Source organism: Aedes aegypti, unplaced genomic scaffold (assembly GCF_002204515.2).
Source record: "Aedes aegypti strain LVP_AGWG unplaced genomic scaffold, AaegL5.0 Primary Assembly AGWG_AaegL5_hic_scaff_1885_PBJ_arrow, whole genome shotgun sequence".
Lineage (NCBI taxonomy): Eukaryota > Metazoa > Arthropoda > Insecta > Diptera > Culicidae > Aedes > Aedes aegypti.
In genome coordinates this window covers 1-21,910 of record NW_018735362.1, presented here as the reverse complement: position 1 = coordinate 21,910, position 21,910 = coordinate 1, and the positions used below count along the sequence as shown (strand labels likewise).

The window sequence follows — 21,910 nt, the reverse complement described above, 5'->3', positions numbered from 1 at the left end:
CGCTCGTATTGGATCAGCTGTCAAAACTACTTGGGTAAAAAGGAGAAATTTTACTTGAGCGCTTTACGTTTCAGGTGCATACTACGCATAACCCGCATAGAGAATCACAGTTCGCCTTACATTGAAAACAATTAATCACTTTTATCTGTTAAGGTTAATGTACTCCGAACAGTTGGTTTTATGTTGAACTGTATTCAGTCTAAGGCTTAAGACGTTTAACAATGATTTGCGTGATGTTTGCCAAACAGTAACAATAAAAGATACTGTCCAGATATTGTAAAATTATACGGAGTTTCAAATCTCCAAGAAATGGTAAAATTATTACTTGACATTCTGCGAAACGGTCATTATCGCAAAACACTAACACATTTACATTTTACCGTATACAACCTATTTTTAACAGTTTGGCAAACAGTGGTTCGCTTTAGTGTTTGTGAGCGAAGTACCTAGAATATTTTCATCGTTTCGCCATTTGTTTTGTTTGGTTTAGGAGTGAAAAAAAACTCGTGCGGAAATAAATTTTCAAGTGGCGGATCTTTATTTGAGAAGGATTCAAGCTTCTTCCCTCTGGTTTAAGGCTTATGAGCTAGATCCCAAGTGACCCGTTTCATATCCAGATTTCTCAGGTAAGAAGAATTTATTCCGTGTAACTTAGATCCAAGTTCTAACGGGCACCAATTTGTTTTTTCCAGGATGTGTTGTTGCAGTGACCTAGAAATGAAACCAACAAATTATTACCGTTACCGATCTTCCCGTAATCTTCTAGCTGAGAAATCGTGCTTTCAAGGCCCAGGATTGTGCGAGCAAGAACCCCCCGAGTTTGGAACGGCGAAAAAGCAGAAAAAAGTGGTTAAATAAGAAACGCAATCTGTTTTACAGTGTGATTGCTCTAATATGAATAAAAATGCATAAACGATCAAATTCGTTCATCTTTCACTGATTAATCACAACAGGGATAATTCTTGGGTTAAATACTATACTTCACAATTAAACGATAATTACATATACAGTATTTGTTTTGATTTAAATTATAAAGTTCAACCATTCTCTACCTGTTTGGATTATAGTAGATTGATCAAAAAATGGAAGGTATGTGAACAGTTTGGCAGATTGTAATGAAAAAATTTTGTTCGACAAAATCGGCCTATTTAAATGGTTACATAACTTAACCGCCTATTTCCCACATTGTAATTTGTGCAAATACCATTCCCCGAACTGTAAAACCCGTTTATGGTACTGTTGGTTTATTGTTATTTTTAATTTTACACCGAATTATACGAATACTGTTGTTAATTGTTGTGGATTGAATGGGAAACAGTAGATGTATGGTTCATAATTATGCGGGAAGCGCTCGCATCGGCAATTTTCAGCAGACCAAAAATGCGCTTGATTTTACGTCTGCAGTCGAAATCAGTTTGGTGAAAATGCTTTCTGTCGAAAATACCAGTAATGTGGTGGGATGTACCGTAAACATAGTAAAATTCCATGGTAGTATTAAGAATGGGCGTAGTCAGCTAAAATAGTAATTTTCACCACAGTATTTTTTCCCGTGTAACTGGACATAATTCCAATGGATCATTGAATTAACCGAAACGGCCGCTATGAAAAGCATAGAAAACGTGTGTTTGACAGAACAGCAATGCTGTCACATTGTCCCATATACACCCGGATAAAAAATACAATACAAAAACAATATAACATATTGAAACAGTACCATTCAATATATTGGAAATACAATACAGTATATTGTAAAATGACAATACAATTACAGTACAATATATTGTTTTGAACAGTTCACTGTACGGTATATGAGATTTTTGCAATATAATGTATGGGTGGTTAAAGAAAAAAGCAACAGTTGTTTTACGCGAAAATAGGAATTTGACCAAAATTGTAAGGTATAAAACCAATTAAAAACAATACAATGTTCTGTTACAATAGGGGTATTCACTTAACAGCGTAAAGCACTGCGTAAGCCATGCTAAATTGGGTATTTGCAATATTCCATGACATTGCATAAACTGCGAATGGAATATTTCAGAACGATCAAAACCAACGGCCCAGCAATCCATGAGCGCTCTGGTGATTTAACAAATGTCAACAGTTTGTTTTAGTACGTATTCGGAAAATGCATTTTCATGTTTCGATACCCGGCTGGAAACACTGTGAACACTGTTCACTGTGAATTGGAATTTAATTACTGACAAAAGATTGATGATTCACATTCCAATAAGAGCTTGTAGCTGGATGTTGAACTTCATATGTGTCATGGTGACGGAATTGGATACATTGATCTAGATCGGGAAAAATTATGATCGGTTTAGCAACGGATACGGATTTTGCCTGAGAGGCTCCGGGAACAGCTAATGCTTTTTATTCATACCGATTGAGTGGAAAAAAAACAATAGACTAACTTATCTACTTCAGTGGTCTGGGAACGTTTTCAATTAAAGTTTAACTACCTCCCAATCGAATCATGCGAATCCAAGTACGAGTGGCCAAATAGCGTGTTTAGGCAATATGAATACGGAGGTATCTTCACCAATCCCTAATGTTCTGGGGTCAGCTCCAGGTACCCTGGTAAAAAAGGTCATATGTGAAATTTCTAAGCACCAAACTTCGCTGTTTTCGATATAACATTGGTACGCCAACCATTTACCTCTATTGCATACCTGTCACCATCTGTAATATCAATTCGTGTGTCGTTAAATTACAAAACCCATCTAAAATAAATCCCAAAAATAATCAATTTACGAGCTGAAATATCAGATTTAAAAAAATATATAGACGTTGACAGCGGTTAGACCTAGATAACTAGATTAAAAATATCCGTTTTGACACTCCGTCACATGCAATGGGGAATATTTCATTTGAAATATTTCCTTGCTGTAGTTACGCAGGTTTATGTTTTACGAGACTTTAAGTGAATACCCCTAATATATTATATTGTTTTTGAATTGTATATCCAAACATGAATAATATTGCTTCGACATTCAATTACAATATTTTATTTGACAGCTTCAAACTCAGCCAGATTAGGGTTTATTCACAAATTTCAGACGCCAAAAATGGCCATTTTTGACACCCACCCACCCCCGCGTAAAGCCCCAAGCACAATGTGAGCGGCAGCGCGGTACAACGGCAAAACGGCAAGCCCATCTTGAGCTACACTCTACTTGTCAAGTCAATGTTGAAAAGGATTTAGTCAACATGGGATTGATAAGTAAAGTGTAGATCAAGATGGGCATGCCGTTTTGCCGTTGTACCGCGTTGCCGTTCACATTGTGCTTGGAGCCTAACGCTGTATGTATGAATATTTTATAAATTTTGTATGAGCCGTAACATCACGTGGACACCCACCCGAATAAAAAATACAATACAAAAACAATATAACGTATTGTAACAGTACCATTCAATATATTGGAAATACAATACAGTATATGTAAAATGACAATACAATTACAGTACAATATATTGTTTTGAACAGTTCACTGTATGGTATATGAGATTTTTGCAATATAATGTATGGGTGGTAAAGTATCGTAACAATACAAATATAGATATTTTCTCATACAAACATTTTGAAAATACAATACGATATAATGTTCATGTATTGTCTTGATTAACAATTCGTGTATTGTTGTACAATACAAAAACAATTCAACGAACTGTATCATGGTTGCATTCGTCGTTACACCTAATGTCAAGTGACTTCTAAAAACCTACTTATTTTAAGTTTTTGAATATTTTTCACCCACCATTTCTTGCTTTCTGAACTTGTTTTGTTTTTTTCTTTCAGCAAAGTTACATAGAAAAAAGCAACAGTTGTTTTACGCGAAAATAGGAATTTGACCAAAATTGTAAGGTATAAAACCAATTAAAAACAATACAATGTTCTGTTACAATATATTATATTGTTTTTGAATTGTATATCCAAACAAGAATAATATGAAAGACAAATTAAAGACTCCCATGTCGCTTGCAGTTGGCTAAAATTTTATGGCTCATAAGGTAATCTAGAATGCCGTTCAAAGTGTACTGCGATCTGTCAAACTTGGGTACCTTTTGCACTACCGAGGGACCAAATGCAGTACTAGAAGTGGTACCCAATCTGAGCCCGAGTGGGACGGACCTGATAATATTGCTTCGACATTCAATTACAATACGCTGTATTGCATCCAATACGTTATATTGTACATTAATGGTTTATTCCATTCACTGAATGATACGTTTTTATCCGGGCAACCACCCCCTTCAGCGTTATGAAATTTTTTAATGGGCCCTCAGCAAGGATGAAAAAAAAATCGCCTCTAGCGACTAACAACATAGTATTTGAATGGTCTAAGATGACCGTCGCTCTTGCCGCAGCATGATTTGAACATCTCACTACGCGCGCATAGTAAGGATACAGCGGGGATTCGCTGGTTGGAACACGATTGCCTTCCATCTAGCGAATCCGACCCGTTAGTTGGAACGACTGACAGCTGGTGAAAATGCTCCACACTAACGCATCTGGAGAGCAAATCGTCACGAAACGCACATATACATACGCATTTGTTCTATATATGGAGACTTCAATTGAGCTCTCGCCGAGCGGTGTCACAAACACATGCGCAAATTTGCTGGTTGAAAATACTGCCGTTTGATTTTGCTGGGAACAGCTGATCTTTGTTTATATTTTCCACCAGCATTTTTTAAGTAGTGTTAGTGACATGTAACGTGTATGTACACGAGCGCAGAAACCACTATGCGACGGTACTCAGACGTCAGAGTCAGTTTGACATTTTCTGTTGACATTTGAGTGCTTTTTAGTTGGAATATTTTCCAACCAGCGAACATCCAACCATCGAGTCATTCCATGTAGCGGACCTCCAACGAGCGAATCCCCACTGTATATGGAGCATCTGATGCACTGTTTGTCGCGGGACAAACCGTTTGTCGAATGTTGTAACATGTTGAGATTAACATGAATCAGAACGCGTTCACAGCATAATTTGCCGCACAAACTATGCCCGATTGGTTTTCTGATCAGAAATGACATACCAGAAGACAGATCGCGGAATAAAAGCTTCAAAATCCTCGAAATGTTATGCCTTTGATTTGCGAACAATTGATCGTTAGCACACATGCCAAGTGATTCATTTTTCGCGGAGCGGAGTTTGTTGTTAGGCTTTGACGACTAAAGGTTTATCGTTGTTGCTATGCTCGCATGATAAAGAACAACCGCGATGCACTGTAAACTCGTCATTACCGTTTAATGTGGAAAAATACCCATTATTTTCTGATATATGAAAACGTCAAAATAAAGGGTAAATTATTTTTTCGAATAATGGGTGCCCAATTAACATTTAGTGCAAATGTAAACATTCTCTAGGCCTTCTTTATACGGCTTCATGCTGAGTAAAGGCGTTGTACATACGAACGAAAGCTTCTATGCGATCCTTTTACCAACAAATCTGGCGAATCTACTCAGCTACTATTAAGCTGTGTTGGCAGCTCTTATTCATATTGATCATTGCTCTATCTCGACAGTTATACGACAAGTAGCCGTGTAACGTTTTCGGAAGGCGCTTTCTCAACCATTTCGCAACTGTTGAATAATTAATATACAGCTTCGCTGTATTATCAATTAAATATTATTTTCAAGCTGTTTCATAGCTTTCGGAATTCATATCATAAATATCTGAGAATTTAATGTTCCTAACGTTACCTGCCACCGCTTGGAATCGAACTCACGATCTCTGCATCCACAAGTCTCGACGCTGTCCTTGTTGCCACCACAGTCTATATCGAAAGGCAAAGGAAACACACCGTTTTGTTCTACATCGAAAACGGTTCACACAATATTTTATAATGATAATGCAATGTTTACATCCAATAAGCTGAGTAGATGCGCCACAAGTTGTTGTTTTCCAGCATACTGCTGTATGCTCGCTGTATAACTAACGACAAAGCGCTTCTTAAATATATATTGAGCAGCATAACAAATCATATTGTATAGAAGCAGCCGGATTGCTGATGGCGAGTTCTATTCCACATCATAAGGTTGCTATCTTTTACGGTGTTGAGTTACAGCTTAGTGAAAGCTGCAAAAGCGATAACTGACGAAATTTATCCAGCTAAGATTTGTAGCTGCAAAACGTTTGCGTTACAGCTGTATTAACGCTAACCGTTCTATTTTTGACAGCTTTCATTGTTTGATGCGTTCGCTACTTCAATTCAGCTGTTATACAGCACAAAGCAAATAATCTTGGTTTATAGCGCTAAAATTGTTAGTTGGGTGTTTAGTACCCTTTTATATATTCCGGCCATTTACTCTTTAATGGGTGAAAATTTCCTTGTAATTTGAAAATAGATTTAACTTCTCCCTCAGACCCTGCACAAGATATAATAGTTTATGTACACAAACCCGTAACAATTTAATAAAAACCAGGATAGCCAGTAATTTCAAGATATGTGCATTCAAATTATTTTCCTATCGTGTTCTTACTATGAAAACAATCAAATTTCACAGGATGTTTGCTCGAGACTTCTGATGCCAAGTCTCGTATGCTTGTCCCGCTGCACATAACCTCCGGTAGCAGCAGTATTAGGATTGCAAGTCAGCCTTTAATAAATAATGCCCCCGCATCGGACTGAATTATGTGTTATTATATTATTCAATAAAATGTTTTTATGGTCATAGTTTTCTATTGATTATTTATCTTAGAAATGAAACATTAAAATCGATTTGCATTTTATATATTTCAAAAAGACTAAATTTTACTCTGTTTCTTAGAAAAATGTTTTTGGATAATGGGTAAAATTCACTCGTTAATCTGACGTACAAGCCGTTTACTCTTTAATGAGTAAAGACCCTTTACTCTTTTTATGAGTTAAACTAGTTTCTTTCAAAGAGGGTACTTTTTTACTCTTTAAAGGGTACTTTGATCTTACAGTGTGCATCATTTATTTTGTCATGATCGTCATGATCACTAGATTTCCATCCTTGGCCCTTAGTGGAAGTCTTCACGGTGGTTTGCGAATACCCTTTAATGGGTGAAAATTTACCCATTTTCAAATAGCTCACACTTCTGTCAAAAAATGGGTAAATACAGAAATGAAAAACGGGTAAATAAACACCCATTATGTTTTGGCCATTGCAGATTAAAAATGGGTATTTAAAACTCATTTATGGGTGAAAAAATAGTTAAAGCAAACATTCCATAGATGCAGCTGTGTTGTGCGCAGTTCCGAAGATTAAGTATAATTATAAATCTTTAAGTTCATCTTTCTATTTTTGTATATACAGCGTTCAAAGAAGAGGTAAGTTATTGACTTATATAGTAATGTTAAATTTATATTGATCACAAACTACACAGACATTTCAGATTTACCTGTTATTCCTGCCTCGGTTCCAGCCGGCTGCAGCAAAATTCCAACAATTGACAGATTAGAGGAGCTTATGTGTAAACAAAATAAATGTGTGTTTCAATTAGTTATATTTGTATAATAATGCTTATTGTTTGTAATAAAAATGTATTTGTAATTGTAATACTTTATTTCAAAACACATTATTAAAGTTGAGGTTATGCTAATTTGCATTCCCCTTCCAAAAATGGGTGAATTTTTACTCTTTTTATGCCACAAGCGAGATTTACAAAAAGGGTAAAAATTTACCTATCATGTGACAGAAACCGCTCTTACCCTTTAAAGAGTAAAGCTAAGTATGCTGTTTCGCTCAAGAAAAGTAAAGAAATTCCTTGACTGAAAGGGTCAAGAAATTTCCTACAGAGAGCCCCCTTTGAAGTGACATATCTTCTCAACTGCGTACTGCGATCAGAAAAAAGTGATTTTCTTGACCATTTCTTGGAAGAAATTTTCCACGCATCGAGATAGGCGATTCCTTTTCTTGTCAGTAGCAAACCGGCCTTAAACCGTGTTTACCCTTTAAATGTGGAGAGGCACTTCTAGCGAAAATGGGTGAATTTTTACCCATTAAAGGGTATTTGCAAACGTCCGTGCAGGTCCGTCACACTCGGGCTCAGATTGGGTACCACTTCTAGTACTGCATTTGGTCCCTCGGTAGTGCAAAAGGTACCAAGTTTGACAGATCGCAGTACACTTTGAACGGCATTCTAGATTACCTTATGAGCCATAAAATTTTGGGCAACTGCAAGGGACATGGAGGTTTTTAATTTGTCTTTGGTCCGTGCTTATGAATTGCTACGCAAGAAATTTGGCAACACTGGCGTGTACGAAACCCCTTCCCGGGAATTTGGATAAAGCATCCATTTATTTTCCATTAGTCCAACAATTGTCAGTTTTGCCCTGACTGTCAGTCGCTGCGGCCGTCGTATTTTTGCTATTTTGTTGTGATCTCGCCTGGTGCGTCTGCATGCCATCAGCGCGAATTTTGTTACATAAAATCGTCCGCGGCATGAAAAATCAGCACTAAAAATTGTTCCAATGCGCTTCCGTCGTAGCCAAACGCTCAAACATCTGCTGGACCTGTGGCCAGGCAAAAAGTACCTGGGCATCTACCGGTTTCTGCCGCTGTTCTTCGGTCTCGGCGCAACGCTGGAGTTTTCCATGATCCATTGGCGCGTGGGCGATACCAATTTCTGTGAGTATGATTTGAAATAATGATCTAAGTTGTATTAAAACGGTGCCTGTCGTGTTTTAGATAACACATTCAAGAAGAGACAAGCCAAGGATATTGTCGAAGAGCGGTTACGACTTCACCAGCTGGAACCGATTCGGGAATCAAACTAAGAACAACGAACGGTTGAAAAATCGGCACAAACATGCCAGCAGGGGTTCCCACAAAAGAATACGTTAAGTTCATGGCTGCGGCTCTGTTTTCGATGTTTGCTGGTTCGCAGATCGTGCACCTTTATTATAATCCGCTGAAGGATTTGAATTATTATATCGAGAAGGAAATCCAGTCCCAGCGGTTAAGGGTAGTTGAACAGCAATCCGACGATGGAATAAAAAAGTAATAGTTCAAATCTCATCTCTGTTTGTGATTATATTTCGATAGCATTGGGATAGGACTAAACTTAGGTATGGAAATTATTCGCTTCGGTCGACTTCTGCTTGCAGTTGCTGGTGGCGTCGCAACAGGGCCTCGTTCCGTTGGCACTCAGCGGTCAACTGTTTTACGGTTGTAGCATATTTGCGCTGCTGTTCGACTAGACACAAAAGCTGCGCATTCAAGCCATCCCGTTTGGCACGTTCGTCATCGCACTTCGTTTTGACCTACGGGAAATGGAAAGAGCAGTGGGGGAAGTTTAAACGCAGGGCACGTGTATGTTCCGTTTCCTCTTTCAAGCGTTGTCTAATGAAATTGAAGTAAAGTCGCAACACGTACCTTAGCCTTATTGTTGCGGATGCCTTCGACAATCGTTTCGAACTGTTGCACAAATTGCTCCCGCGAGTTGAACGACTGCATGGCGTTGCCGTAGTTTTCGTAGATCGAGTTCAGCAGCGACATTTCCTTCTCCAGGTATAGCTTGGTGTCGTCGAGAGTGTTGTACAGAGTGTAGAACTGCTTCGTTTCGCGATGTGTTGCACTGACTGCAAATTTTGAATCGGATTAACTACTCCGTTCAAGAACTACAATCTCAATACGGTACCTTGATTATAAAGCTCGAGGAATCTTCTCTGATACTGAGCCAGCTCAGTACGATCTGGAATGTTATCTAGCTGGCGATTGATGGAAACATAGGCACGGTTTTTCTTGGCCAGCTGCAGACGTAAGGATTTCAAACGTTCCTGTTCGACCTCCAACTGCTTCTGATATTCGATTATGTCTTCGTCTGGGGTGGAAGTTTCGGCTTTCCTGTAATCAAAAGGACATTAGTTCCCGAGATTTCAATAGAATGTTAAATCAACTGCTCACAAAATTTTCTCTTGTAGATCAGCCAACTCCTTCTTGCACTGTTCCTTAAATTCCGTCTCCAGTTGTTTCATCCTTTCGTTTTTGAGAATCAACTCCTGAACGTGAGCCAGAATTTTCTGGTTCTTCTCGTCGATTTCCAAGTTATCTAGATTATGGATTTCCCCCTCCAGGGAGCCTTTGAGATTCTTCATCTCATCCAAGTCTAATTGTTCCTGCTGCAAAGCTTCCTTCAGCTTGCCATTTGAAGCCTTGACGCGGTCTAGCTTTTTCTCCAGAGCTAACTTCGTGGCTAGAATCGTTTTGATCTTGTTCTGCTCGGACAACTGGCTGGTGTCGATCGACATCTCTCGTTTAAGATCCTCGTAGTGCTGATTCAGGGCGCTTCTTTCAGCGTCCGTCAGTTCAACCGAAATGTTTTGCTATTAAAAGAAAAATTTTAGCTTGCGATCTTTGTGAACAGAAGGCTAAAACTAAATTTACCTCTTTTGCAACTGATAAAGTTTTGAACAAATTATCGAAATCAAGCTAAAATCAATAAATTAAAACGTAAGAAGCTGCATGCCATCTCTAGCAAATCAAAATCTACCTCCTGTTCCGTCCTTTGCAGGATGCCCTCAAACACATCCTCGGAATCATGGGCATCGTCCACCTCGGCAATGTCCACATTCGTCTTTACCGAAAAGTCCCTCGTTCCGTACTCCATTAGGGTGATCCTCACCCGGCTCATAACATCGTCCGGACCCTTCTCCGTGCGTCTGAACTGCCTTTTCGGAATGTATCTATCCTCAACCGTTCGGAGATTCTCCAGCTGCTTCGAGTGCACTTGCTTGGCTTCTCGGTCCGATTGAAGCGTGAAGTGATTTTGGAACTGAGACGCCGCTAGCTTCTTCAGCTTTTCGGCCTTTTCGCTGCGATTTTCGGCTGACCGTTTGACCAACCACTCCACCACCGGGTAGATGTTGATGAAATCTAGACCCTGAATCTGGTGCGGTTCCAGCTGGAAGGGACACTTCATCTTCGGTAGGACCACGACGATCTTTTCCGTTAGGGAGCTGGAAATAGTTGGAAAATCTTTAAAAGTGTAAAATAAACAGGGTTGGTAGCAATTGAGTGTCTTAAAATAGGAACTTTAATTATTATTATTATTGTTTAATAAAGAGAAGAAACAACTTAACAGATTACTTAAATTCTATCTAGTAATCGAGTTTTCTTCAGAACTCGATCAATTTCTCCTCGTTTGCTTCGTTGTTGCTGAGAATAGGGTTGATACCCGCGTCCAACTTGGCTTCTAGCCTTTCTGTATCATATTTGCGACAATTTGCAAGGATGTGCAGCACGGTAACCTCGTCCCTTCAGACCTCGCAAACGTTGTTGTGAGAAGATTGCACTGTGAGAGATGTTGGTGCGTCCTATACGCAATCGAGTAATTGCCCTTCGTTCTTTGCTTGATTTCCTGTCCCGCCAAGGAACTGTTGAGTTCTTTATCCTCCGAAGAAAACTATCGTTCGAATTTCGCCACTCGCCTTCCCAGCTGTATCTGATGTATATTTTTACTATTTTCTTCGCTTCCATCGCAGGAATAGGTATATTAGGTTCATTATCTCCACGCCCGATTGCCGCAAAATGATACGCTTTTTCGTTTCCGGCAATTCCCACATGCGCAGGAACCCAACATAGCGTAGCGCTTTTATCCCTCTAATACCCAAGTTTTATTTATTATTATATTTTATTATTTTTATCCACAAATTTATGAATTTTGGTTTTTGATTTTTATAATTTTTATTTTTGAACGTTCCCATTCTTTTACATTTTTTTTGAAGCCTCTTCTGATTATTGATTTTTGGCAATAATAAAAATTCAAGTTTTTACAATACTTTTAAATATTAAATTTTTATTATTTTTTCTGGAAATATTTTTATTTTCCGTGTAATTACCGGAAAACAGGTTTGAAATTATTTTAATACCACCAAGCTGTTCTTCTGTGATAGGTTGATAGTAGAAAAATATATATGCATTTGAAGGTTATACAAGAATACAACTTTTCAAACAATTTTCAAAAATACAAAAAAAGTATCAAAAGTCATAAAAAATGTTTTTTATATGCGTGCCATGAGTCAAGGTTAAAGCCAAAAATAAAATCATTTTGATTTCCGAGCTACGAAAAAATACACAAAATTCCAAAGTGTAGCCCGTCTAAAGGCGGGGTTGAGTATTAGAGGGTTATCTCTGGCTAGCATTTCAGCTAGCTGTATCCAGTGATGGTCTGAGGTACCGTTATCTATGGCCATTAAACAACTACCGTGTACGCACCTTACTTTGCGCAGTTCCAAACTTTGCGCATTTTTAACAAGCATGAAAAAATTAAAATTAATCAATGATTTTTTCAACAATTCTGTTTCACTAACATGTTTGTTTATGTGAAATAAGTATTTGACATACATTTGTTTACTAAGAAACCCTTGTTAATGTTAGTAAATAACCAAAAAACCTTATCGTCACACGTATTATCCTCAACTTTTACACCGTCTTAGCACAAGCACTAAGGAGTGGCTCTTCCAAAAATCAACATTTTTCTGAACAAAACTGTGTTATGAGAAATATATTTCTCGCATACTCTGAGATAACGCCCTAAAAGCCATTGGTAGCCACGTGTGTAGCTCGTTGTTTCTGAGCAAATGAAAGAATAAGCATCCAAACCAACATCACGGGCAGATAGATAATGATCCTTTCTTCCCCATAGCGTTGTGAAATAACATGAAAATCCATTCAAATGCTCAGAAACAATGAGCTACACACATGATTACCAATGGCTTTTAGGGCGAGATCAGAAGTTATGCGAGATTTGCGGTGTATTTGCAAAAACGGTAATATTCTAGTAATTCAATTAATGTTTCATATAATATGTCGAATTTTTATTTGAAAAAAAAAAGCGATGCGCAATGTAAGGACCCATTTTTTACATGAGGGTCTTAATTTTTGCGCACTTCTAGCAATTCAAAATGGATCTTAAATACATGTACGTCATTGCAAATGCTAAAAGCTGTCGATCTTACCAGGAGTCACTCAATCCATAAGGCAACGGCCACATATAATATTCCTGAAAGTACTTTTTGTATGAAGCTTAAGGCAAGGTGTGCATCGAAAAATGTCGGAAAACCCACTGTATTGACGCAGGAGGAGACTTTCACTGTAAACATATTTATGTGGCAGCCCTGGATAGGACTGACAGCTCAAAGTGTGAATGCAACCGAAACGAATGAGTAAACAAAGTATGCGAGTGTTGCCGGAGCTTCACATTTTCCTTTGTAATCGAACGGTCACTCCGATGGACTTATCCACGATCTTCTTTTATTGTCGACTTTCTTTTTCTTTTCCGTTGTAAATGCGGGCCATGTTTACATAAAATGACATCCGGACCAACATCCAGTGAATGAATGTTCACCGGATGAACATTGAGTGGATGAATGTGCAGCGAAATTGTTCATTTTTTGTAAACACGGCCCGCAGTGGAGATTTTCTTCCCGCTGGAAGTTGCGGCGTGACGTCATCGTAGATTAGTTCATTGCGAAACGTCAAAAGCTCTTGGTAAACAAAAAAACCAGCTGATCGCAGCTGTCTCATGGATTGCTTTTAACCTTTCGGTCGTCGCGCGAATTTTTGTAACGCGAATAGTCGCTCGTTGTACTTTGTACAACACCCTTGGTTTTGCGAATATCTAATGAGTCTGACCACTTAGATAGATGACGTCTTCGGCAAAATTGATCAGTAGCTTATGGGCTTTTATTACTATAGCCAAGAAATTCGGGATTTCGTCACTAGGCGGCGCTAGTGAGCATTAAGCTTTTCCCAGATCTCATGATCCTGACCACTTAGAAAGATGGCGTCTTCGGCAAAGTTGTTCGGTAACTCAAGGACTATCATTGTTTGAGCTAGTTGATTCAAAATGTTGCCACTAGGCGGCACTAGTGAGCATAAAACATTGCTTTCGCAAATATCTCTGGAGCCTGATCACTTAGAAAGATAGTGCCTTCGGCAGAGTTGTTCAGTAGCTCAAATTCTTTCTTTGTTTAATCCTTAAAGTTAAAGATTTATTAAAATAATGATAGTCCCTGAGCTTCTGAACAACTTTGCCAAAGGTGCCTGTTTAAAAAATCAAGATCCTGCAGTATCCGCAAAACAAAAATTTCATGCTCACTAGCGCCGCCTGATGGCAAAATATCGTATTTCTTGGCTCAGATAATAATAGCCCTTGAGCTACCAAACTACTTTGCCGAAGACACCATCTTTCTAAGTGGTCAGGCTCCTGAGATATCTGCAAACAAAAGTTTCATGCTCAATAGCGCCACCTAGTGGCAAAATTTTGAATCAACTAGCTCGATAGATAATGATAGTCTTTAACTTACTAAACAACTTTGCCGAAGACGACATCCTTCTAAATGGCCAGGATCCTGAAAAATCTGCAAAACAAAAGTAAAACTTCCATGCCCACTAGTGCCACCTAGCGGTCAAATTCCGAATTAAATGAGGTACCATCAGATAGCGCTTCACCTCCAGAACAACTTTACTAAAGACCCCAAGTTTCTATATTATCTGGATTATGACGATTTCAAGCTGTGTTTTTTTTTTTTTTTTTTGGTGGGGATTGCTCATCAAACCTTCCGGTCCGCCTCATAGTTACGTACTATTTGGTGCTGGGTGTAGTTCTTGTTTTTCCAGCTGTATTGAAAAGCATGAGCCATAGTCTTTGGCATAAAATCGGATCTATCTTTAGCAGAAAAGAACCGAAATGTCTATCGACGACCGGTGATTGCTTGCAGATATAGTGGAGAGCTTGTCTTGAAACGTTCATCGCTTCAAGCTAGTTGAAAAACTGAATACACTGATTGCCTGTCGATCAGAGCCGAACTAGGCATAGATCGTATGCATACATCTGAATCTACATGTCTCCGATGTATTACATCGTTCCAGGTGGGAGTTATCTGATATGTGAATATGGTACCATAACAGAATTTTCCATCTGAACGAAGTGATAAATCATAATATTCCGCAAACTGTATCACACATCTACAGAATGTATTGCGTGAAGTTAAGACACAGCAGAGTATTGGGTACATAGGACCAAGTCCCTGCCGGGTGGCGCGAAACTGATGAGCGATAGACAATAGAATCAACAACACTGCCATAAGGGATAGTAAGCATGTGACTATTGTCGAAACTATGATTAGGAGGCAAATCAACATCCCAAGATCAAATTTTTGTTACAACCCAATGTAGGTATTATTAAATTAGGCTGTAGAAAATGATAAATATCTGATCAATTAGGAACCTTGCAACAGGTAATAAATGCTCGTAGTCTGTTTTCTTCGAATACACATGTATAAATTGTTAAAATTGCCGAATCATACGCGGAATTTATTAAACGGATCATGAAATTAGGACTGAAATCATAATGATGATAGATTATCAACTTTCCTTTCGTCTTGCTATTTGTTACCGTTAGAATCACCAAACTGATTGGTTTCCCACTACTTACACCAATACAACAGCACGAAAACTGAAGTATTATAATCGCGCGTTGGAACTTTCAATATCCATATATTACATCAATAGTGAATTCTTGTATGTAGCCAGTATAAATAACAGAATCATCAACTTCTTGAACATTCTTTAACTGAAAACAGGATGCTTGTTTTATCAAACATGCTCAATCTGCACCTAAAATTCGGATCCAAATAGTTTTCTAAATAAAAATTGTGTCTAAATAAAACGTGTAGGCCAACAAAACATAATTGAGTAGGAGTTTACAAGTTACTTAGCACATGAAAAGCAGTTTAAATTAATCTATTACTAGATCAACACTAATGCTCACATTTTTATATTCTCATTTCATCATGGTCCTCATTGCTCGAGCGGAGACGAACACCCTGGAGATGGAAAAAATCGACAGCGCTACGATAAGGAAACGTAACAGATGAGAAACTATCGATACATTTATCAATTATAAAACCCCGTTTTAATGTTAACACTTTGTTTCTGTTTTTTTCTGTTTTTTTTTCGTTTCAGCAATCAAATAACCGAACCAACTCTACTACAGGGTGTCCGCAAATTATCCGTACAAACTTTGAAGACATGGCTCTATACAATCAAGCATAATAAATTCAATATTTTTGCATGGTTTTAAATATTGGCTTATTATATTCTTAAGAAGTAAGTTTGACACATTTCCGATTTCAAATAATTGCACAACCAACCCAAATGTATTGAGGTGTCTTAAAGGGAGCTGTTTTCCGAGCTTTATGACGGGAGAGAAATGTCCATACAGTTCACTGGATTTGCACCGTACAATTTTCTATTTTCAGTCTAACTTGAAGCCACTTTCCTGTAGATTACTTCAAATAATAATAGGACATTTGGATTCATCTCTTTTAGGTTTTAGGGATAACACATCTCCAGTATGACTAGCGGCCCTCAGGAAAAACGTTTCCGAAAAATTTGAATTTGCCTATCTCAGTAACAAGTAATTATTTCGAAATTTTTTAAAGTTGTATTTTGTGTTAGCATATAGATATATTATAAAAGGTACATGGACATTGATTTTTCATTGTTTTCAATGCGAGGTCATCTTTCTAATATTTTGCTGTTCGGATAATTTGCGGACACCCTGTATCTTTTCATTTCTTCTTCGTTATACTTATAGTCCTTCTGGCACTGAACCGAGTAGTGCGTCTTCCGCTTTCTTACTGGTGCTGTTTTTCCTGTACATTTGGCATAGTGTCGGAGGTGGTGTACTGTATTTGCTATACAACGCGCTATTTTCGATATTGTGCTTGGCGTGTGGGGAAGCAGTACTAGTGGTGAAGCGGAGGGCGCCATTCGGTTTATTGCCAGAGGGACTATATCTATTTAATGTATCTGAAGCTTGTGGGACCGCTTTAATTCCGGCGCCTGCTTGTGGAAGATCCCGGTGTGCTAAACGGTATAGGACATGTTAACGGGGGAGGCTTGGTAGGTCCTCACCCAGCCCGTGTCTAGATGGGCGGATAATTGTCTGCCAGGGTGTGGATTGAGCAATAGGGTCCTAAAGCCCTGTCCCAATTTTAGTGCCAAACGCTTAAGTTTAGGCCAAAAACGCAAGTTTACTCAATTTTCTAATGTTTTCCGTTGGTTTAAGCCCAAAAAACATTTTTTTAGATTTTGTCACATCCTTTGGCTTAAACTCAAATTTTGGGTGTATTTTGTTTTCCGTGTCCCTTATGAAATGTCAGATAGGAACAACCCCAGTGGTCGAACTAAAACCCCTGTGGTGTTTTTGTCCACTAAGCGAACGTCAAACATGATCAAAAGTGTCAAGGTTCATTTATGGACAACATTTTTAATTTAAAGTTTAAACATGATACAGCCAAGTAGATGAAAAAACCGAATTTAGTACTATACCATTTAATTCCACTAGAGTTTGTATCCTTTGACAGATACGCGTATTTCGACCTCAACTGTAAGGCCGTCTTCAGTGTCGTGTACTAGACTCGACTAGTCGAGTCTAGTACACGACACTGAAGACGGCCTTACAGTTGAGGTCGAAATACGCGTATCTGTCAAAGGATACAAACTCTAGTGGAATTAAATGGTATAGTACTAAATTCGGTTTTTTCATCTACTTATAGGTATTCTACTAAACAGCTCGAAGATTTATTATGATACAGCCATTATTTGAGCGAGAAAAATTGCTAAAGTAGGTAGAGTAACATGCTCTTTCGTGTTATTAAATAAAAACAAGATTTCATTAAAAATTTTAGGACCCAATTACAATTACAATGACGATTTCAAGCTGTGGTTTTCTTGAACCGTACATAGTGCATTCATTATTATGCGACTTCCATGTACATTTTTTGATTTTACCGTATTATAAAGGGTCATACTGTAAATAAAAACTGTCGAGTATTGTTCTTAAGAAGATTCTTGAGGAATACATTTTGGTTGGGTGTCTTTTATCTTTGTTGCAAAATGCTAGAATATAAATCACAACTGTTGTACAAAGTACAACAGCGCGACAGCCCGAAGGTTAAGGCGAAAATGACGTTTGCCTTCGTTTTAGGTGGGCTGTAGATCAACTAACGGGAGCCCAATTAAAACGTAGCCCATTTAAAAGAAAGTGCAACGAACGAAATTCGACTGTACTTAACTTTCATAAAATTTGATTCCAAGAATGTTAATTTTAAGAGGTCCGCAAGATGTTTCTAGAATATCGAAGAGAGCCGCGGCTTCAAAAATGTTGGGAACCACTGCTCCAGAATTATGTACCAATATTAACGATCAGCAGGATAATGTAAGAAGTGACTTTGAAGACCATTTCGAATGCAATAGAGATTTCTGAGACGTTCCATTAAAAATAAAGACTTGCATTAAATCAGTGGTTTTCAAATCGTGCTCCGCGGAGCACTTGGTGCTCCGCGAGCCCTTAGCAAGTGCTCCGCGACAGTTTTGAAAGTTTGTATCAATGCTTTGAAATACACTTAACTTTTTGATTTGAAAATGCTTTTATTATCCCAAACCAAGCCATACATAGAGAACATTTAGAGAACAAAACAACCAATCACGCTGAAAATTTGATAAATTAGTAACTCGCTGATTGCGACCAATCGATCAAATTTTCATTTAAGGCCACTTATTTGTTCTCTTGATTTGCGATCTTAAAAATTTAGCAGTGGTTCTATTCTTTCATTCATTCTCACCTTATGATGTTTTCGAAGTTATAGTGGATGATGAAACACAATTTTTACGTGTGTGTATAACGGTGTCTTGATTTCGATCATTATCGAAATTTCATGTACTTCGGATATAGTCACGAAAACGTTCAGAATTTTACTAAAAAAAAGGTTAGAAATGAAAGGTTAAACATATTCTGTTGGCGTTTGTTTGACCAGATAGTTTGATCACGAAAATTGACATTTTGTATGGAAAAGCTTTGGCTGCAAAATTGGGTTTTTCTGGATTTAGATCCAATTTTCACGAAAGAGTAATTTAAAACTTTCAGGTTGCGAAAGTTTTGTTGGGATACTTATTTTCGTCGAAAATACAACTGATGTAACTCCGATAATAGTCAAAATTTGGTCACGGTGATACAAAATTAGAAATATTTCACGGATTGACCCATAAATCCTTGAGTGTTGAACTTGTGGTTAACTTTTTAATGAAGGACTCAAAAAATAATATATTTCACTGCAGAAACTCGCTGTGTTCGAACTAAAATTGAAAGTCAAAAAAAAGCAAATAGGTATAGCTCCATTTGGTTTCCTTCTTGTCAAACTTTTTGTATGAGATCTCCAAAAATTTTGTTAGGCTTGTCACTCAGTACCTGAACCTCTCCTTCCTGGAGCTTGACATAATTTGTACATGAACCCTTAGATGCCTAATTGGTACAGTTTAATTCTGAAATAAAAAAGCTTGCTAAATCAAATAAAAAAAAAATTGGAAATTATACTGAAGAGATTAAATTAAAATCGGTATTTATTGGCTTTCTCGGCGAAATCATTCCCTTTCAGAAGTTACACAAATTTACTAGAAACATCAACCACCCGTTTGTGAGTTAAATAAAATATAACTCGATTACTTACTTTAGTCTTCGAACAACTCTCTAAAAGTCATTGTAATAAATTCACAAAATTTCAGGTTATTTGTAGTTCATCATCAGAAACTACCAGAAGCTGAGATACGAAGCTCCAAACTTGGGCATTTTGTATGGAAAAACAGCAATTGGTTACTCAACTTTTGTCACTGACTATAAATCTCACTTTAAGATTTTAGTAGGAATTACAGTCTCGATTTAAGTGTGTAAAAAATCAGATTTCAAACGGATATCATAACAGGTGCTCCGCGCAACAATTTATTTTAAAAAAGTGCTCCGCGAGCAAAAAAGGCTGAAAACCCCTGCATTAAATAATAAGGATCAAGTCTTTATGAAGAGCCCCGCTACCAACCCTGGCAACGAATCACTTACATCTTCTGTCCGATGGTCAGATTCTCGTGGAAGAGCAGATCTACGTCCACGTCGTAATCGCAAGCCTCGATGCACCAGGTCATTCCGCCGACGATTTTGTCGAAGATGGACAAACCCTGGATATGCGCCCGGTAGTACCCGGCCCCCACCAGGATGTCGATGATTTCCTGCTCCTTGCGCTTCTGTTCCTCATCTTCGCGACGTTCCACCTGATTATGAGGTACGGAAACATAAGAAAAGTGGAGAGATCTTTGGGGGATTTGGGGAACTTACCTGAATCTCATTGCCATCAGCGTTCGAAACGAGTGGCCAGTTTGATGTTTGGAAGGTGCTTACTGAAAAGATTCTTCGAACCATTTTCCTCACATTCTACGTTGATTACAATCACTTTTTTATGAAAAATTAAAATTACAAATTTCCGATGCAATTTATTTTGTGATAACAAAAATGCACTTTTATGTTGTCAGTTTGAAAACAGCTGATTTTGACAAACTCAATGCAACTGCCACTGGAGTGGTATCAGCTCCCGGGATTTTGAGCACGTTTCGAGTAGTTTTGACATGTCTGCAGCTGTAACTGTATGTTTCCGAAGGGCTTCAATCTAAAGTTGGCGCGCAACGATCAAGCGATACAAACAAAAACTTCAAGTTCCAACGCTCTTCAAAAGTTAATAATTTTTGTGATTATTCAGTGATTTCCGCCTGAAAACCTCGTTCAAAATGGCTCTCTGGGTTGACCGTTACCGCCCGCGTGAACTCTCGAAACTAGACTACCACAAAACGCAAGCCACGCACCTCACGAACCTTTGCGCCCAGGGAGACTTTCCGCATTTGATGTTCTACGGCCCGTCTGGCGCAGGAAAGAAGACCCGGATCATGTGCCTCCTGCGGGAACTGTACGGCTCGGGAGTGGAGCGTCTCCGGAACGAAGTGATGAACTTTACCACCCCCTCGAATCGCAAGGTGGAAATCATGACCGTCAGCAGCAACTATCACATCGAAGTGAATCCATCGGATGCCGGAATCTATGATCGGGTTGTCATCACCGATATGATCAAGCAGATTGCCCAAACGCAACAGATCGATCCCAGTGGGCAGCGCGAGTTCAAAACGATCGTGCTCTCGGAAGTGGACGAGCTGACCAAAGACGCTCAGCACGCCCTAAGAAGAACCATGGAGAAATACGTGGCCACCTGCCGGTTGGTGCTTTGCGTCAATTCCACTTCGCGAGTCATTCCGGCGGTGAAGAGTCGTTGCTTGGGGATTCGAGTGTCGGCTCCGACCAACGAGGAGATCGTCAGTATTCTGAACGTGAGTATTTCCAGGCATTTTCATTATTAAGACAGGGTATCGTAACGTTAATAAATTACAATTACAATTACAATTAAGAGACTATCACACAAACCTTAATCCCTTCACAGAACATCTGCAAAAAGGAAGGTCTTCACATCCCCTCGGAGCTGGCCACAAGAATCACCGAGAAATCGGAACGTAATCTTCGTCGGGCGATTCTTATGCTGGAAGCCTGCAAGGTCCAACAATATCCGTTTACGGTCAACCAAGAAGTGCCGGAAATCGATTGGCAGGTGTTCCTCCGGGAAACCGCCAACCAGATCGTCCAGGAGCAATCACCCCAAAAGTTGGAAGCCGTCCGGGAGCGTCTATATGAGCTTCTTTCGCAGGGCGTCCCATCCGATATCATCTTCCGAGGGTTGGTGGAGAATCTAGTCAAAAATTGCGACATGAGCCTGAAGACGCAAACGCTTAACTTTGCCGGAACTTACGAACATCGGATGCAGCAGGGAAGCAAGCACATCTTCCACCTGGAAGCATTCGTGGCGCAATTCATGGCACTGTATAAAAAGTTCTTGAATCAGGCCTCCGCGATGGACATGGATGACTTCTAGGCTGCCCGGAAATCTCGAAATTGCTTTTCTTTCTTTAATAAAAACTAACTTCCGTCACTTACACAATAATGTTTATTAAACTTTCAATAGTTCTGATAATGTTTCACCCGGAAGAGCGAAACCACAC

At 38.7% G+C, this 21,910-nt stretch overlaps 4 protein-coding genes and 1 long non-coding RNA gene across 5 annotated transcripts; 4 read left to right on the top strand and 1 right to left on the bottom strand.

Annotated features, from left to right (window-relative positions):
- The first annotated feature begins 245 nt into the window (after positions 1-245).
- LOC110680821 lies at positions 246-921 on the top strand. Its single transcript, XR_002503000.1, has 2 exons — positions 246-626; positions 693-921. It is a non-coding gene; the product is annotated as an uncharacterized LOC110680821 (long non-coding RNA).
- Positions 922-8,301: 7,380 nt separating this feature from the next.
- LOC110680818 (small integral membrane protein 4) lies at positions 8,302-8,977 on the top strand. Its single transcript, XM_021856597.1, has 2 exons — positions 8,302-8,605; positions 8,666-8,977. The coding sequence occupies exons 1-2, from the start codon at positions 8,449-8,451 to the stop codon at positions 8,752-8,754; spliced, it is 246 nt and encodes an 81-aa protein (XP_021712289.1). The 5' UTR covers positions 8,302-8,448; the 3' UTR covers positions 8,755-8,977.
- Positions 8,302-8,995, top strand: LOC110680819 (uncharacterized protein C12orf73 homolog). Its single transcript, XM_021856598.1, has 2 exons — positions 8,302-8,605; positions 8,666-8,995. Exon 2 carries the CDS (start codon positions 8,787-8,789, stop codon positions 8,979-8,981), a length of 195 nt encoding a protein of 64 aa, XP_021712290.1. The 5' UTR covers positions 8,302-8,605; positions 8,666-8,786; the 3' UTR covers positions 8,982-8,995.
- On the bottom strand, positions 8,985-20,439 carry LOC5569387 (coiled-coil domain-containing protein 93). Its single transcript, XM_001658414.2, is given in 10 exon segments — positions 8,985-9,240; positions 9,353-9,558; positions 9,618-9,823; positions 9,884-10,302; positions 10,364-10,408; positions 10,470-10,935; positions 19,878-20,086; positions 20,151-20,171; positions 20,173-20,264; positions 20,418-20,439. Coding segments are annotated over 10 exon segments (1,872 nt in total). The 3' UTR covers positions 8,985-9,054.
- Positions 20,440-20,459: 20 nt separating this feature from the next.
- Positions 20,460-21,844, top strand: LOC5569389 (replication factor C subunit 3). Its single transcript, XM_001658416.2, has 2 exons — positions 20,460-21,187; positions 21,298-21,844. The coding sequence occupies exons 1-2, from the start codon at positions 20,597-20,599 to the stop codon at positions 21,781-21,783; spliced, it is 1,077 nt and encodes a 358-aa protein (XP_001658466.1). The 5' UTR covers positions 20,460-20,596; the 3' UTR covers positions 21,784-21,844.
- The last annotated feature ends 66 nt before the right edge of the window (positions 21,845-21,910 follow it).